This window comes from Triplophysa dalaica, chromosome 16 (genome assembly GCF_015846415.1).
Source record: "Triplophysa dalaica isolate WHDGS20190420 chromosome 16, ASM1584641v1, whole genome shotgun sequence".
Taxonomy (NCBI): Eukaryota; Metazoa; Chordata; class Actinopteri; order Cypriniformes; family Nemacheilidae; genus Triplophysa; species Triplophysa dalaica.
The window spans coordinates 1,912,623-1,930,833 of record NC_079557.1 but is presented as its reverse complement, the minus strand read 5'-3'; the positions used below and the strand labels follow the sequence as shown (position 1 = coordinate 1,930,833).

Here is an 18,211-nt window from a genome sequence, read left to right as displayed (position 1 = left end):
AGAGAGAGAGAGAGAGAGAGAGAGAGAGAGAGAGGGAGAGAGAGACAGGGAGAGAGAGAGAGAGACAGGGAGAGAGAGAGAGGGAGAGGGTGGGAGAGTAAGAGAGAGAGAGAAAGAGAGCGAGTGACAGAGCGAGTGAGACAAAGAGAGTGATAGAGAGGGAGAGAGAGAGAGAGAGAGGGTGGGAGAGTAAGAGTGAGAGATAGAGTGAGAAAGAGAGTGAGTGACAGAGAGAGTGAGGGAGAGAGAGAGAGACAGGGAGAGAGAGAGAGAGAGAGAGAGAGGGTGGGAGAGTAAGAGAGAGAGAAAGAGAAAGAGAGGGAGAGGGTGGGAGAGTAAGAGAGAGAGAAAGAGAGCGAGTGACAGAGAGAGTGAGACAAAGAGAGTGATAGAGAGGGAGAGGGAGAGAGAGAGAGAGAGAGAGAGAGAGGGAGAGAGAGAGAGAGAGAGAGAGAGAGAAAGGGAGAGAGAGGGGAAACTCTGTTTCAGGGTAAATGTAAAAAGAACAGGGTAAAAGAACAGAGAGGAAACAGACTCTAACTCCGCCTCCTCAGACTGCTGTGGACCAATGACAGGCTTCAATTCACTGATATGAGTATAAAACTATATTCTCTCTTACATCCACCTTTATATATTTTGTATTTATGGCATTTAATCTGGCACAATGTCATTTCTCATGATTATATTCAGGGTCAATCCATCTACTGTTGTGTGGTTCCCTAAAATAAAAATACCATTCTCTCAATCTGTTTTAAGGCTAATTCACACCGATACGACAAAAATTCTTAATTCTCATTCACCAACCCATGTGAATCAGTCTTTACAAATACATTAATGGTCCTTAAAATAGGCGTCTATTTCCCAAAACAAAACCATTAACTGGTTCTTCTGGGGTGAACTGTTTATTGGTGCGAATCATCTTGTCTCACAGGACACTTTGAGACACACGAACACATCCGACGGTCAAACAAACAAACAAACAGAAAACACTGAAATTCCATCCATCCAAACACACACACACACACACACAGTCTCTACCATCATTAATGTTGGGGATCTGTCCTGCGATTGTTCTCTTCTGTTTCTCCTCCTTTTCTCGGTCGGCTTTCTCTCGCGCAAGTTTGGCTCGACGAATCTTCTCCTCTGCTTCTTTCCGTTTCTGGTTCTCTTTCACTGCTTGCTGTAACACACACACACACAGTGAGGATGAACTAAAAGTTTCTGAAATAAGAGTCAGATTATAAATCTTTGTGGTGAACTGCTAATGTCTCTCACAGTTATGATGATCAAGTGTGTGTCTTTATGACAGGCAGAACTGCAGTATGTCTGTTTTAATGTCTGAACTACGCATGATGGCTTAAACGCAAGGTGAGCTTTCCCGGCACATAGGTTAACCTGTATTACTGTAGTTTAGTTAAAAAAATATTTATAAAGCTGAGGATGAAATACAAATTTCAAAAACTTCCTTCATTCATTATGCCGAACATAATGTCTGACATCATCAGATGTGACCTCACCTGGAACATGTTCCTGAAGTTGTTGAGGTCACCGAAGAACTCTTCTGAGGTCATCTTCTTAGGGTCGAACACAAAATACTTGGCCAGGTCCTCATACTGCTTCTCCATGTTCTCACGCATCAAGTCGAGTTTCTCATACTGCTCACGAGCCGTCGATACAAAACTGTACACAACTTGGTCAAGAGAAACATATGATCTCACCGTACAGATTTTAACGTTCATCTCAATTTGAGAAAGACACGTTGGAAACAATGTTTACATTTGAACTATAAATGTATAGACCACTTTTCAGGCCATAAAAGCTTTTCCGGTTTCAGTTTTGATTTATTTTAGATGTTTTTTTTATTTTACCAATATGATAAAATCTTCGGTCATAAATATTCTGTTGATTGTATTTTCTTCAAACGTTTGTGCATTTTAGGACTATCGTCGTTTATGTCTTATGTTGAAGTTGTCTAAATCAGCGGTTTCAAACTTTTTCTTCTAAGCCCCTTTTGTGTAGGGTGCATGACTTTGTGCCCCCCCCAAAATAAATTAGTACGTTTAAAGTCTCTTTGAACCGTAAGTTTCGATCGCTGTTACTTCCATATTCTGACACATTTCAGAGTGTAAAGGGAATTTCAAAGGAGAAAATAAGTGGGCGCGGCTTGCTTTTTTCACTGCGATTTGATTGGATATGTAAAAACAGCTGTTGCATTGATTTTTAATGAAACTGGCAGCAGACTCAAAATGATCCACATAGATAAGCTATTTACTATAAACGCTGCAACATTTCAGGAAAAAGTATAAATTGTCATTTTTAATTTCACTGGGACTTTAACTTAGAATTTAATGAAATCAAAAAAATACAGTTATACAACACTGGGACATGAATTATTTTGTTTGGTGGTCTTATTTTTTTGATGTTTGATTGCAAAAAATGCTACGGCCCCCAGTTTTAGAACCACTGCTCTATATAATAGTGATGACGTTATTAAGAGTTATTTACAAGACAAAAGAATGGCACTCTCCATTATTCTCAGCTACCCATTTATAATCGATCAGGACTTCACACATTTTGAGGATGTCTGTGAGACAGCGGAACACAAACAGGACGTGATGTCACAATGCCAATGTGCTTTTGTGTAACCTCATCATCTAAAGAGAGGACGGTGGAAATCAAGGTGACACTTCCTGTCATGTGACAGGCTGGGAGGAAGTAAAGGATATGGTCATTTTCTCGACGAATTTGTCCTTATCGCTCTGTGGAGGAGGAAAGGTCTCGATGTCTTTATCCAGGCTCTTAATCTGTTTTCCCATAAAGTCCAGATTCTTCTGTAGGTTCTCCACCGAGACTGTAAGCGAGAGGACATGTGTGAGTCCTGAACTGGGCAGAGATCAGCAGTGACTGCAGAATTAGAATGAAATCGCAGATGAAGTGAGAGAGAGACGGACCTTTGCTGGCTTTCTCCACGTGGATGAGCTCATCGGTGAAGGTCATGACCTCCGGGTGCTGCTCCAGACACGTTTCAGCCAGGAAATGCAGAAGAGTCTGTTTCTGATCCGCAGATTTAGTGTCCCTTAACTAAACACACACAGTACACACTTACGTCTTTTTTCAAACCTTGCCATGTTGATAATCTACTACATCCTCTATATCAAACTATGCAGTGGTGTTCGGTTGAAAAAAGGAAGTCATGTAGATCAGGGATGGCAGGACTTTAAGTAAGTGTTCATATTTGGTCAAAGCAATCTCACCTTGCACAGATAACTGATGCTGAAGCCGAACGCTTTGGCGTTTCTCGAGCCGGCGTTCATGTAGTTTCCCAGCAGCAGCGTGATCTCCAGCAGTTTGGCGAAGCTCTCGCTCTTTCTGAGCTCCTCGCAGGCGGCGGTTACGGCCACCACGTCCGGCTTGATGTTATTCACCTGCTCATCAAACTGAAGCTTAAAGAGGATGGAGCTGAGACGAGGCTTCAGACGCTTGACTGAACTGATCTACAACACACAGGGAGAGATCTCTGTTAAACATTAGGATTGTGAGCCATTACTCTCATTATTATCAAAATATGATATAAGTTTAATTGTGTGTAATGTGTTAAGGTCTGCTTGTGACAGTCAGAATGTGTGTGCCTGTTAATCGCTCACCACCACTCCAAACTGCTCAGACTCTGCGAGTTCCTCGTACTCGTCCTTCAACTCTGATAACATGTTCAGTTGCTCCTCTTCCGGCAGAAGCTTCAGTAAACTCTGATACAAACAGACAGAAATAAAAGAGTTACATGTGTAATACATGGGGGCGTTTACGGAATATGTAAAAAAATCCTCTTTAGTGTTTACACATTAACATGCATTCGGTATTTTGGAAACCTATTCTGAGTACCTCGGAGATAACGTATGCAAACCCCAGAAGCGTGTTAGCATTTCAGCACTTACGGTTCCAATGGCCACAAAGTCAATATTTTTTTATGTTCTTTTGGTAAATTGGCTGAAATAAGGTCTGAGGTTCACAAAACCTGTAAATATTTTCACTTCTTATTCTATGACATAAAACACACCAGTTATAACCCTGTCTTGTTTTTTAAAGCTTTATTGTGTCTTTAAAATGGCGGTTGCTAACAAGTTGCTAAAAGCGACGACTTCCTTTTGCATAATATAAAGCTTGCAAATAATGCAACACGGACACAAATCTCTAAAAACGTGGATGGGTATTCATTCACAGATCCATAGCTTCCAAGAGAACATGTTTTTAATCAAGTTTGAAAAAGTGGTGGTGGCATTAATATCGAGCAACCGAAGTGTAGTCTGTTTGTAGCATCATGTTAGCATTTAATTCTGGCGATTGTATTTAGGCTTCACAAAGAACAAATGTTGTATTCATTTGTAAAGATTATCTTGATGCACAAAACGTGTAAAGATTAGAAATCTTTGTTAAAGTGTCACGAAACCTCCCCTTTCAGCTACATTCTACCTCATTGTCGTTTTTGCACGCTGTGACAACGAGTCCTAGCCAAACGCGACGCTGCGACACGTGACAAAAGGTATGTTTTCGGAAACGCTTCGCGACGTGCAATGGCCTTTTCTAAATTAGAAATGGTTTCTATTCCAGCGACGTCGCGGCTGACAGCTCCGCCCATACAAGGATCTCATTTGATATAAGTTCTGTACCACATGAATATAAAAAGTCAAACTTGGATCAAGACAGGCTATACAGTTTGATAACATACGTTTACATTCTGAAATTATAGAATAGCATCAAGTGAGGCATCACTGGAGTCATGAGAAAAGGACGCATCTCTTAATGCGCACGCTTCAGCGTGGACAGAGAAAAACTGTTCTGATTGGCTGTGCCTTGTGATTGATTGTCGCGTCCTGCCCATTTTTAGCATTGGGTATGGACAAACAAATTGCTTATTGCAGGAATCTCATCGCATCGCGTTTGGGTAGGATGCGGTGTAAGAAGAAGAGCCGTAAAATGGCAAAGGTTCCGGCGCGGGAGTCGGGCGCTCCAATCACAGCCGCTGTCATAAATAATTAGGAGAAATGTCTTCTCGTTGGTCAAGAAAACGCAGTCTCATGAATAATAATGAGACACCGACGCGTCATCGATGTAATATACTTCATCACCACGTCACATCCTTTGACGTTGGCCAGATGAGGATTTTAATCCCTGAAGGCAAAAATTGCGCAATAAAGCTAGAAATTGTTGCTAATATTGTTTTCTATGATGTGCAACACAATCAACTTTGTTTACATCTAAATACATGTTGTTTAGTGTTTCGTGGCTCTTTAATCGCTGAGCTTATTTTTTGCGATCTTTCTAAAGTCTTTTCCCGGTGTTGGGAACCAGCGTGTCATAACTTCCGGGTTGGCCTACAAAAAACACATCATCTCTGCGGTACTCGGTGAACAACACCATAACTCAGCCTAAATAAATTGAGCATTCCGGTCAAATAAGCTTAACTGACGTTATAGGATGACCTCAAGACAAATGACCTCTTTAACCACACAAACACACACGTTCCATACCTGCACTATGTTTTCTGTGAGAACCTTCTCATTGACCTCCAGAATGACATTCTTCATGTCTTCATAGGGCATTCTGTTCGAACCCAGGAAAATAGCTGCAAAACATACAGTTCTTAGTAAACAGCGACGTTATAAATGACCAGTTAAACACACACAGCTTTTACTCACAGAGGTTCTGGGATGTTTTGCCGTCCAGCACCTTCAACTCTTTCACTTTCTTCTTCTGGCCACTTTTCTTCTCATCAGTTGTGTCCTGATCTTTCTTAGCTGGATATAGAGAAAGAGAAATGTGTGGGTGACTATAAATACAGGTTTGTGTCTGAACTAAAACCAGCACTTGCGCCCAGACTGAGAAATTGATCTCAACTGTCTACGCATTCCACATGTCTCAGAGTCATTTCCTGTCATTGATCAGTTTTCAAGGTAAGAAACGACGCACAAATGTCAAAAACAGGCAATTTGGTTTAAAAATTTGTAAATATAATGTCAATATGTTATTAAAGGACATTAATATTTATTTTGTCAAAAAAACTGTCAAAATGATTTGCTGCGTCTGGGTTACCGTGTGTCATTAGTTTTGAGCGCTTGTTATCTTGGAATAACAAACCTGCAAATGTCAAGACTGGCCAATCAGAATCAAGCATTCCAACATGTGTAATAAATTAACATCAAATAACATTTCTCATGCTGCAGGACTGTGTAGTTAATGCTCAGAGGCGAGTCATTTGCATTACATTTACATCTAGGCAATTAGCAGACACTTTTATTCAAAGCATCCTCTGAGAGTGAGGAAGATCAACACAAGAAAAACAAACTGAAGCAAAAGAGTCAAACTTTTCTTTTTGAGTGATGGCATCTGAGTGCGAGTGAAACACAGGAGGAGGTCAGAGGTCAGAGGAGCAGAGTCAAACGCCTCGCTGCTTTGATGAAACAAGAAGACTTAAGATCACACTTCTAATGGCTCTCCCACACATTCACACACACACACACACACACACACACACACACACACACAGTGTATGAGCAACATCTTGTGCGTGTGTTAGTCTCTCGTGTATTGTGAAAGAATCACATTCAGAATAAAGAGAATCCTCTCGCATTTCATTCATTCCACATTTATCTCTCATACTGACGCCCGTCCATATGCTGCCACATCTTTCATTCTGGTCATTGTGTTCTGAGGGTTAATAGTTGCTCTCTCCTCTGTTCTCATTCTCCTTTCAAACTCATTTTGATTTCTTCTGTACTTTATTTCCGAGCAGTACATTCATGGCTGGCATCTGTGTGTGTGTATTGAGTTACAGCAGCATATGGAAACGCTCAAGAGAGTGAAGCAATTCTGGATTACATTACACACACACATGCATACTAAAAACACACTCACCGGCTCTTTGTCTCTCACACACTCACTTTTACTCTCATTTTAACACACTCGCTCAAAACAATGCATGTTCACATTCAATTATGAACTAATCTCATGAACAAAATCAATTTGTTTTATATGTAAATAATAATACAGTTACACCAGATTCATCCTTACTCAAACTCCTAAAACATGTGAACACCAAATAAAGATGCTTTCTGTTGAAAGATAACAGTCCCTAACTTTGGTACCCTGGTACATGTCATCAGAACAATAAAACGGAAATGAACAAATATTGATCTGTGACTCTGAGGTCAGGCTTATAAATAAAAACAACAATAGAGAAAGAGAGAAATAATCAGACTAATTCATCAATAGCACAATATGACCAGAATCTCAGTGAGAATGTGTGTGTGTGTGAGAGAGAGAGAGAGAGAGAGAGAGAGAGAGAGCGCGAGCGAGGAAACTAGAGAGGAACAGACAACTATAAGCTCTCTGCCTGCAATTCATAAAATGGGATCTGTGCTCAAAATGGCTGCTGGATTCTCTCTCACACAGACACACACACACACACACACAGATGAGATTTAAAATCATTTATAGGTCAATGGCACCTCTGCTGGTCCACACAGGAACTGCAACACAAACAGCACATCTGTGTTCCATTAACATACAAGTGTGTGTGTAGTGTGTCAGGAACTCATTGCACAAACTCTCTTTAATGTTATTGTTTCTGATTTGTGTTGTAAATGTCCTTGTGTCTTTTGTATTTTTCCATAGCTGTTTCAAAGCCTCAGTCCTGCGGCTATTTAACTTTTTCTCTTTCATCCTCCTTTCTTTATTCCTCTCAGTAAACACGCACACACAAACTTATTTTGTTCTTTAAATGAGATACTACCGTATTGTTTTTTTCCACTTAAAACAACTTTTTCCAGTTAGGATTCATAGAAATGTCTCAAGATCGACGTTTGTCTTCTGCTGACGAAGTGAACACACAAATACACACACACACACACACACACCCGCTGGTTATTTCTGTATGTGTCCAGCTGTCTTTTCCACATTCTTCTTCTGTCTGCTCTATCTGCGACTGCGTTACATTAAAATCACAGTGTTCTGTGCCCGTCTCTCTGTTTATTAATTTAGCGTGAGCCACAGACGTGATGTCTGCAGTTACTGGAACCCCACACACTTCATCTCTCTCTCACACACACACACACACACACACACACTCCCTTCCTTTCCCATACAAGGCAAAAGTTTACGAGTGTGGAGGGTCAGGGAGAGAAAAAGAGAGTGTGTGAGAGAGAAAGAGAGAGAGAGAGACATGCCCGGCATTTTAAATCGATTGAACTCCACCTCATCAGTAAACGACACATAACCTAGAAACAATCTACACTTACAAAGAGAAACTTTGTTCTTTTATCTCTCTCTTCCTTTCATTAGAGACTATTTTTAATCTAAAGACAGAGGGATGACAGACTCCTTTGTTCTGTAAAGTTTTTGGTGGAGCGGTGTTGCCTCTAGTGGCCGCAGAGCGCTACTGCAGGTTCACATTTCAACTTGTAAAAAGAAACGCAAAACTTTCTAGCTCTCCTACCTGACATTTATAATATAAAGAAAGGCAATCTAGAAGACATCTGAAAATTATAAAGTAAACAAAGAACAAAGTGACAAAAGTGAATTGTGCTCAAAGCTCAATCTAACAAAGCAAGAACTGGAGAAAGAATACATATTTGTTTGTGTGTGGCTGGTAAAAATACATTTCCAAACAAATGAAGACACTTTCATACTTAAAGGAAAGAATGTTATTGCTTTAGTTGCTTAGACTGCACTCGTCTGTAAACACTCACACACACTGCATACTCGAGCAATCTAACAGAAAACAATCTCACTGCAGGAACGCCAAGTTCTCCAGAAGAGTTTTTAAAGAGTGAGACAAAGAAAGAAAAGAGAGAATAAAGAAAAGAAAGAGGGACAGATGCTAGAGACGAAGGACAGGTGGTTGTGTTAGGGGCTTTTAACACAAAAGACAGAAGCAGCTGATGGAAGACGCCGTCCTTTAAACTTTAAATGTCCATGAATATGTGTATATGTGTGTGTGTGTGTGTGTGGAGGGGAAGTTTCCAAGACCCCAGTTGCCGGGGGTAACCGTGGAGCTGAAAGGGCCCCTTCATCATGTTTTTGTGTGGAGAGGAAGTAATGAGGACGGGGGGAGCGAGCGGAGGGGTGACTCAGTGCCAGATGGCAGGGTGTGGTGTGACGGGGGCGGGGAGCGCGACAGGAAATGGGAGGACTCAACTGAGGGGGATGGCCTGTAGGCGGGGTTTACAGTGTGCTCACTTGCGCTCCCCTGGTGCATGAAAAGTGTAACTGCAGCTGATAAATATTTTTCATTCAATTTTAAAGAGTTTACATTAAATGTATAATATCACAAAACAAATGCAAACGACTTGAAAAGAAAGCGCTTTCTTTATGTGAATTAAATGAGCCCAAACTTTACATTATAAACTAATTGGATTATAAAATGTTTTTGTAAACTGGAAATGAATTAAACGTTTTAGTATTATTAATAAATGTAAATTGATGTCAAATTGTATGATGCTTTAGGAAAATTCAATACAGAATATAAAAAAATTACCATGACACTTAATGTGTTTTTTTATATATCCTTATAATAATTACTTTTTTAAACAAGTGATTAAACTATACTACTAGTAAACCAAATTTTTGGGCATGGCAATACCCTAATTATATTTAGTTAAGTATTAATGACCTAAATTCCATGAACAAGCTATTTATATCCTATTTACTGCCATTAAGTAATGTGGTTTACATTACAAATACATGTGAACATGAGAATACATGAAAATGAAAGATTTATTTGCATTCAAGCATTTGAACATCGCAACACACAATCTAAATGTTATATCAAATCAAAATAAATAAATCTACAACACAAAACATCAATAAACTTTCAGTTAAAGGCTGCAATCACTGTTAAACTCTGTTTACTTCAAGTTAACGCTTTCTGTTTTTTCAGCATCAAATTTGAAGTTAAACTAACATGAGTATATTATATATATATATGTTATGTATTACGGTCCAAAAGTATAAATGTGTATCTTGAGTCCATTTAATTCTAGAGATAATTTGGTATCAATCTATTTGTGGAGTCACAGTGCCATCTATTGGAACAACTTTGAACTGCAGCACGAGAATAAAGAAGGTTTAAACTTTATATTACACATATGTGTAATATATTTATAATGGAATATTAAAAATAGAGTGAAATAAAAGAAAAGTCAAAGGATGAGATTTTAAATTACCCCCCACATACATTTGTTTAAATTAAAGAGCAAATGGTTAAGTGACCGTCCGTCAAATGACAGAGAAAGACTGATAAAGTAATTTTGATAAAGTTGAATTGGTTTTCTTGACTGTGACTTTGGCACCAAGTGACCTCTGCTGTGTGTGTGATTGTGTGATTGTGTGTGTGAGATTGTGTGTTTGTGTGTGTGCGCGCCCTCTCTGCTCCTCTGGCCATGAAGGTCTGAAGCTGTGACGCACAAATAGTGTGTGTCCTGAATTACTGATCAGACACACACAAACTTCTGCGGCTGAACACAATCATATTTTAACTCCTAGGAATGGCTTTATAGATTATGAAGTCATCACACACACACACACACACACACACAGTTACGGTTTTAAATCAATGCTCTATCCGCTCACACACAGGTCGCACGTCAAGATTTACTACAGCAATTATAACAACCAAATTACAGTACACACACACACACACACACACACACACAGGTCTATGGCTCCGTCTCGATCCTTTCCTCCTTCACAGCTCACAGCTCTGAGCCTGCACACACACACAAAGCCTCAAACACACAAACATGTTGTGAAGTGAATAAGATGCCGAGGTGACCGGATACACAAATATGAAGGTCACACACACCGGAGGAACAAAACATCGACCCACATCTGAGCAAACATGATTTTAAATAAACAAACACGCATGCTCAAGGCCATGAATAAAACGCACACACATGGTTCTTCTAACAGGGGTTTGTTTGGTCAGTGAAGTGACAGGACACAATGTGTGCATGCGTGTGTTCATAAACTTGTTTGTATTTCCCACATGCAATTACACATACAGCCTGTTACACTCACTGTATAATGCTGTGTGTGTAAACAAACACACCGACCATGCCCTCTAGTGGAGGAGAGAGAGAACTACAGTAAAGAAAGATAACTTCTTAAGTGTCTTAAACTCAAAATAGACAAACCTAATCTAAAGCAAGACTTTGACAGCATACAGTCGAGTGTTGTGTGAGATAAAAATGTGTTTCAACAGGGAAGAAACCGAAGAAAAGTTGTTTTTAGGCGCAAATCAAAACAAGTGATTGTGCTCAATGTGTCAAACTCTGCCTGTCTTTGGCGATAAAGACACTAACTCACCATTAAATGTTCTGCAGATGGTCAGATGTTTGGACACATGGTGATAAAACACACTAGCTGCCTTCCTAACCCTTTCATGTACTGATGCACTGAGAGTTGCGATGTAATGATGCTTATCTTGCACGTTTTAAGGATGCAGAGAGCGTGATCTGGATTACAATCTCAAAGCAACGCACCGAGCTGAATGCAAAAAGAATACTGCGCAAATGATTTACACAAACGTACTCGTGATTCTCCAATTAAGCCCAGGGAGCAACAACACATCTTAAACGATGGCCAACTCTCTGTAGCAGTGCTTCTGCTGGATGAGAGCAAAGATGTGTTTTCTATCTCGTTCTGTCTCATTCTGCTGTGGGTGTGACTTCAGGGGTCTGACCCGATCTGCTAAACTAGACAGAGATGCCAAGACACACACACATCACAGACCAGCCCAGAGTCTGCCCTACAGATACACACTGACTTCTGACTTCATCTCTCACACACACAAACATCAACTCAAGGGAACCGTAAGTGTGTGAGCGCAGACTTTGACAGCAGCTTTTCACGATCAAAAGAAAAACAAGCTTTTTCTCAACTACAATTCTGTCATCATTTGCTCAAGTGTCATATTGTTGCAAACCCGGTAAAGCGAGATCATTTTCATCTGTTTCTGCCGTATTACAGTATATGACTCGAGAGGTCTTACAGTGCACAAGCTATTTAAAACTGTACTGAAAGTTCTGTCTTGCATCATCTTCTGTCTCGCTGAGAATACAAGACACACACGTTTGAATCTAACTAAGGTGAAGAAATGATGAGAAATGTTTCAGTCCTGTGTTATTTATAAACCTCTCATTAAGTCACACACATACTTTATGTTTTATGATTTTCTTTCTTAACACGTGTGGCCAGCGTGCTCGCTGTCAGCGGTCTCCTGAGGGGTCTGGGTGTGATGGTTTGGTTTGTTTGACCTCTTTCTGTGCTGGAGTTCACAGCGGACCATCCAATTAAACACAGCGGACCCGCCAACACTTGCCCGACCTCCTGAAGCACATTACCTCTCTATCGCTCTCTCCCTCTGTCTGTCCATACTCGAGGGAAGTGGCCTCCTTCACTGACCATACAGAATAAAAACATCACTATAGCAAGAGAAACGAAAGAGAGATGAGGGTGGGAGAGAGAGACATGAGCGAGTGACAGACATCAGGGAGAGAGACCTGGCCATCATACACATGGTCTGTACAATACACATGGTCCGTACAATTTTTGCCATAAAAAAAAAACGATCATTTTGATCCATTCCATGTACGGTTGGCTATTGCTCCAAATATATCCGTGACTGGTTTTGTACTTTAGGGTCACATATGAGATTATCGACAAATCCCAGATCCGTACGACCGACGTGACTGATCCTCAAGTCACGTCTGAAGAGGTGTGCTGATACTTTCTAAGCAATCTGATATGCGGTTGTGCCTGGGGGCTGATAAAATCAGGGAACAAAAACCTGTACACTAAGAAAGGATTAAAGAGAGTGAGAGGCAGAATACCATTCAGACTTGCAGGACATTTTCACGTACAGTAAACAAACAACCAGAACTCCTTACTTTAATAACATATAAAGTAATAATAAACACAATAAAGCCAATTCAGAACACCTCCTCAGACACCCCCAAATGATGTTTTCTGTTGCTCTCATTAAACAACAAACTTTAAATCTTTCTCTGAAACTTTTTATTATTATAACATGATTGTAATTCACTACAGTCTTCAGAAGTTTAGGGAACTTGTGTGTGATGGCTGGAGGTTTAATTTCCGTGCCTGTCAGCTTACGCAAGCGGAAAACAAACTCGCCATGATTCTCACCAGGCCAAGCCAGAGGTCAATATACTAAACATCACACACACACACACGTGTACACACACACACACCCCTAACCCGACGAACAGTAAGAACATGAACAGGTTATTGACGCAACACCAAACACATATTTGACAAATCTGAACATCTGTCAGTCAAATCTTCTTAACCATGAACAGAAACGCTGTGTGTGTGTGTGTGTTAACTGGATCAGGAATACTTAATCTGCTCTAAAGCTCAGGTTTAAGGATATACAGATGTTAAATTACTCAAATCTACAGGGAAATCAAAGACTAACGTCAAACACATCATCTTTTAACAGACACACAAACAGGACCCCGGGCATCGTCTATGTTGATGTCTGAATGACAGATGTCCAGATGTGTTTTCGGTTACAACAATTGACAATTGGTATGGGGATGACTTGAATGACTCGTACGCCTATGTATACACACAACCAGTCAATAACATGATCATCATACTGAAATATTAAACACGAACGGAAAAAAAAAACACAAAGACAACTACAGTACACAAAAATAACCAGCGTGCGTGACGTGGCCCTATTTCTGATGCAGTGGTAAAGGTGTGTGAGCTGCAGCTGTGCCGCTCGTGTGTTGTCGCCTGTAAAGTGTGCGTTTGTGAGGTCACAGCGCTGAAGTCCAGCTCTCTCACACGCTGTTAGCTTCACTGCTGAAATGAGCACTGAAATCTGACAGCTTTATAAAACTTTAAACCTGCAGCTAACCTCCGTACACACACACACTCGCGGACGCAGTCAGACGTGTGAGCTGGAGATGGAGTGAGCTGAAGCAGAAAGTCACAAAACCAGAAACCACACACACAAAGATGAGCACTTTGAGCATTTCCCGACATAGTTTGTTTGAGGGGTCTAGGTAAACGTTTCTAGAAGTCTGCCTTATATTTAAATGCTTCAAATGAAGCCGGCCCTCTTCAAAGCGGACTGAACTCAATCCGGGATTGCATTGAGGTTTAGATTATTTACGTCTAATTTAACTTGAATGCATTAAACATGGAATATGTTCAAAACAACACAACACTTCAGCGTGAACATACTTGGAAATGACGTCATGCTGGATATCTGTTGAAGTCATGATATTTCAAGTGTAAAACAAACATGCAGACGCTTTAATTTATTAAAGCGTCTTCTTGTCTGTGTCTGTCTTTTTGCAGGATAAGGAGAGTACTTGTGTGTGTGTGTGTGATAGAGGGGCATTGGTGTCTTGATTAAGAGTCACTCCATATCTTGGTTCTAACGAGGTCGCTCTAATGAGGTCACAGGCAGGGGGAGGAGCTACAGCCTCAAGAGGATGCACACATACTTTAAACCAGCCTGAACACGTAAAACACATGTAATCAACACATGACAGTACATGCTGAAATCAAACAGACACAGACGAGAGAAAGAAGGCGACTCCGGCTGGTAATTGGTTACACACACAACATCCTTCTTTCTCTCGTTCTGCTTCACGTCTCTCTATCACTCGCTCTTTACACCATCTCTCTCTCTCTCCCATCACTTCTTCCTCCAACACAGTCTCTCGCGCATGACATTTTTGACATCACAGTGACACAGAAGACTGACTCAAAAAAAGTTTGTGTTTTTCAACATCATCAATATGGACACCATCAATGTGACAGTGTGTGTCTGAGCGAGCGCGAGAGAGCGAGAGAGAGACGGTGCTCAGAGTATACAATTAAGATTGAAATACTCTCTGTCCTTGGGCGCATAAACAAAGCGGATATAATTAAACAGAGAAAGAGAGCGATATATAACAGAGAGAATGGGAGACAGAGACGTTTACGGTCTCTTTATTTACAAACAATTTAAAATAAACATCAATTGGATATTAAAGTTAGACAAGAGCAACAGATATAGAGAGGAGAGAGAAAGTGGTACAATGATTAAAAGAACAAGAGACTGAAAAAGCAAAGGAAGGAAGGAAAGAAAGAAAGAAAGAAGAAAGAAAGGGCATCTGTTGAAGGTGGATTTAATCAGTAATCTGAAGGGATTCAATAATGAGACGCCTGACAGGAAATGTCAACAGGGAGAGAGAGAGCGAGAGAGAGAGAGAGAGGGAGAGAGAGAGACAAACAGCAGGAGGTGAAGGAGAATCCAATGAAAGATCGAGTAGAAATGACACCACAACCATTTACAGCACGATAAAGAAATATAGATGATTACAGAGATAAAAAACAATCAATCCCAGCATGCAACTGGCCTTCAAATGACCTTCGCCACAAACACCCACACACCACAGATCCTCCACTGGGGATGAAACATGAAGTTATTCATGAGCTTCTCATTTACATGTTTTATGCTAAACATGAAAAACACCACAGAAATAAAAAAAGACCAATAAAGTGAAGATGGTGAGGGGTGGAGGTCACAAAATCAGTTGAGAGATTGTCTTATAAAGACACAAAAGGATTAAGAGTGCTCAACCACACACACACACACACACACACACACACACACAAACAACAGGATTATTAAAGGAATTTAAAAAACAGAGATCGTAAATATTGTAACATCTGTGTGTCCGTGTTTGAGTCATGTCAACACTTGTACCGATCACACACCATCTGAACTAAACCTTCACTTACATATAATACATGTGATTTAGATTCCCGATTTATTCTAGAGATGTTCTAGATACTTCTTCATCTACCTGCTGTCGGTTTTTTTGTGAGTTTAGTCAGTCTGAATTTCCACCATGTTAAAATGAAAGCTAAAAGAGACGTACAAAGAAAAACGAAAGAAGAAAAACGATTGCGCTTTCAAACGACCTCAAACTATCGCACATGATGGAGGTACATACAGGCGGCCGCCTTCAAGAACCATTAGTCTGAAAAATCTTTAAAGCCATTTCTAGGGTATATTTTAGCGATTGTCTGCACGTCCAAACATGAACAGAGCGTTCCTCTCTCTCTCTCTCTCTCTCTCTCTCTCAGAATGATCTGTAATTGTGGGATGGCGGCGAACTGCAATTTGTTCCTCGTTTCCTTTTCAGTGGACAGCAAGTTCTCTGCTCTCCTCCCACAACCATCCAGGGCCATTTACACACGGACGACGACGACTATAAAGACCATGTGGGTGAAGGTCTTCATCACAGAACTATTATTCAAACGTTCAGTGATGTGAAGTTCAGAGGAACAATGTCTAGAGGTGTGTGCGCTAAAATGATCCCATACTCGCACTCAACCTCCTGCCGAGAGTCTGCGGTGGTTTCGAAGACTAAAGGTCTGATCAACGGCTAATTACTGCCATCACAGCGGACCCGGCAATTACCCCCCCGCTCCTCACTGAGACACAGAGGAACGAGCGAGACGCGGAGGTTACGTGCACAACCCATTACCAACAAACTCTGCACTTTATACTGTAGGGGCTGTGCTAACCAATCAATTAAGTGCAACCACGAATTGATCCTGTCGACTAGTCGTGGATCATTTGACTTTAAACATACCTTAATGTGTTTCTTGCCTTCATCATCTTAGCAGGATCTATCGTAGGCGTTCATGTGGCTCAATCACAGCAAAAAGATTGTCAGTTTGATTCCTACAAAACCAGGCCTAAATGTTAAACACTACATAGTAGGCAACGAAAAACATTTCGCTAACAAACATTTGCATTTTGCCGCCCCCGACCTTATAGATTTAAATACCTAGATGCCGCATTAGCATCTGTTTCTATGAGTCGCTAAATGTAGGTTGTCCGCCATATTAGAACAGTGCAAGACCTGACCTCATATGATATGCCCTAGCAAGGGTGATCCAGTTATCAACTAAATTTTGAGTACAATTCGCTAGTCGCCCAAAATGGCGACGGTGAGCATTTGGGACGCCAGAGTCGGCAGAGTAATTTCCAGTCGTATAACACTGTGTGGGAAAATATTGTGAGTTTGATTCCAACAAAACCAGGCCTAAATGTTAAACACTACATAATAGGGAACGATAAACATTTCGCTTATAAACATTTGCATTTTGCGGTCACCCAACCTTATAGATTTAAATACCTAGATGCTGCATTAGCATCTGTTTCTATGAGCAGCTATACTTAATTCGTCCGCCATATTGGAACGGTGATCGACCGGAAATTAGTCTGCGGACTCACAAAAGCAGACCGGCGCCTTCTTGTGCAACTAGCCCATTGTTTTGGATGCCCAGTCAAATAAAAGACAGCTGACATTTTTAAGTGCACTGATGACACAGAAGGTCAAAGCACAATGCATTATGGGATACAAAACTACACAGTATCATATACATTTTGACTATCTGGGTATTCCATGCATGCAGCGAATATGCACAGTATGCATAATTAATACACAACATCATCCGTTTAAAAATAGCACGTCTCTGAGCATACAGAGAGAGAGGGGGAGAGAGAGATCTTTTGATGTTAAGTGAATTTCAGCTGTCGACTGGAAATGGTTTTTACATTAAAGTGCAGCCAGAAAACACGTGTTCCTCAAACCAGCCTGTATTATTCATGTTCTCGCTCTCTCCCGTCCGAGTGTATGATGGTAGTTTTAAAGCGATAGTTCTCCCATAATTCTTCCATTATTTACTCAACTGCATGACATTATGAGTTTCTTTCTTCTGATGAACACAAAAGACTTTTCAACGAACGTTGGAAACACTGGACCCCATTGACTTCCCTTGTATGAACACAAAAGCATTTCTCAAAATATCTTCTTTTTTGTTCCAGAGAGAGAATAATCACAGGTTTAACATGACACGAAGATGAATAAATGAGCACAGAAATTAGATTTGGGGTAAACTATCGCATTAGTGGGCTTGTGCAACTGCATTCGAGAGAGAATACAGCACAGATGCTTTACCTCCAGAGCGAGCACGATTCATTTCACATTACTAAAGACACAATCATAACAGCCTGTCAGAATCACATCACATCAATCTCTCTCACACACAATTAAACACTAAACGCACACACACAAGGCCAACAGGACTCGATGACAATCAAATCCATAACACA

At 40.6% G+C, this 18,211-nt stretch overlaps 1 protein-coding gene across 2 annotated transcripts in view; it reads right to left on the bottom strand.

The window, feature by feature from the left end:
* The window catches only part of LOC130437719 (protein diaphanous homolog 1), a 67,036-nt gene that overhangs the window by 8,003 nt on the left and 40,822 nt on the right, over positions 1–18,211 (bottom strand). For both annotated transcript variants that reach the window (XM_056769221.1, XM_056769222.1), the window contains 8 exons: positions 5,694–5,792; positions 5,526–5,620; positions 3,645–3,746; positions 3,255–3,494; positions 2,952–3,081; positions 2,728–2,851; positions 1,518–1,683; positions 1,039–1,180 (listed from right to left, as the gene is read on the bottom strand). In XM_056769221.1, coding sequence (XP_056625199.1) covers positions 1,039–1,180; positions 1,518–1,683; positions 2,728–2,851; positions 2,952–3,081; positions 3,255–3,494; positions 3,645–3,746; positions 5,526–5,620; positions 5,694–5,792 — 1,098 coding nt within the window. The remainder of the gene's footprint in view (positions 1–1,038; positions 1,181–1,517; positions 1,684–2,727; positions 2,852–2,951; positions 3,082–3,254; positions 3,495–3,644; positions 3,747–5,525; positions 5,621–5,693; positions 5,793–18,211) is intronic.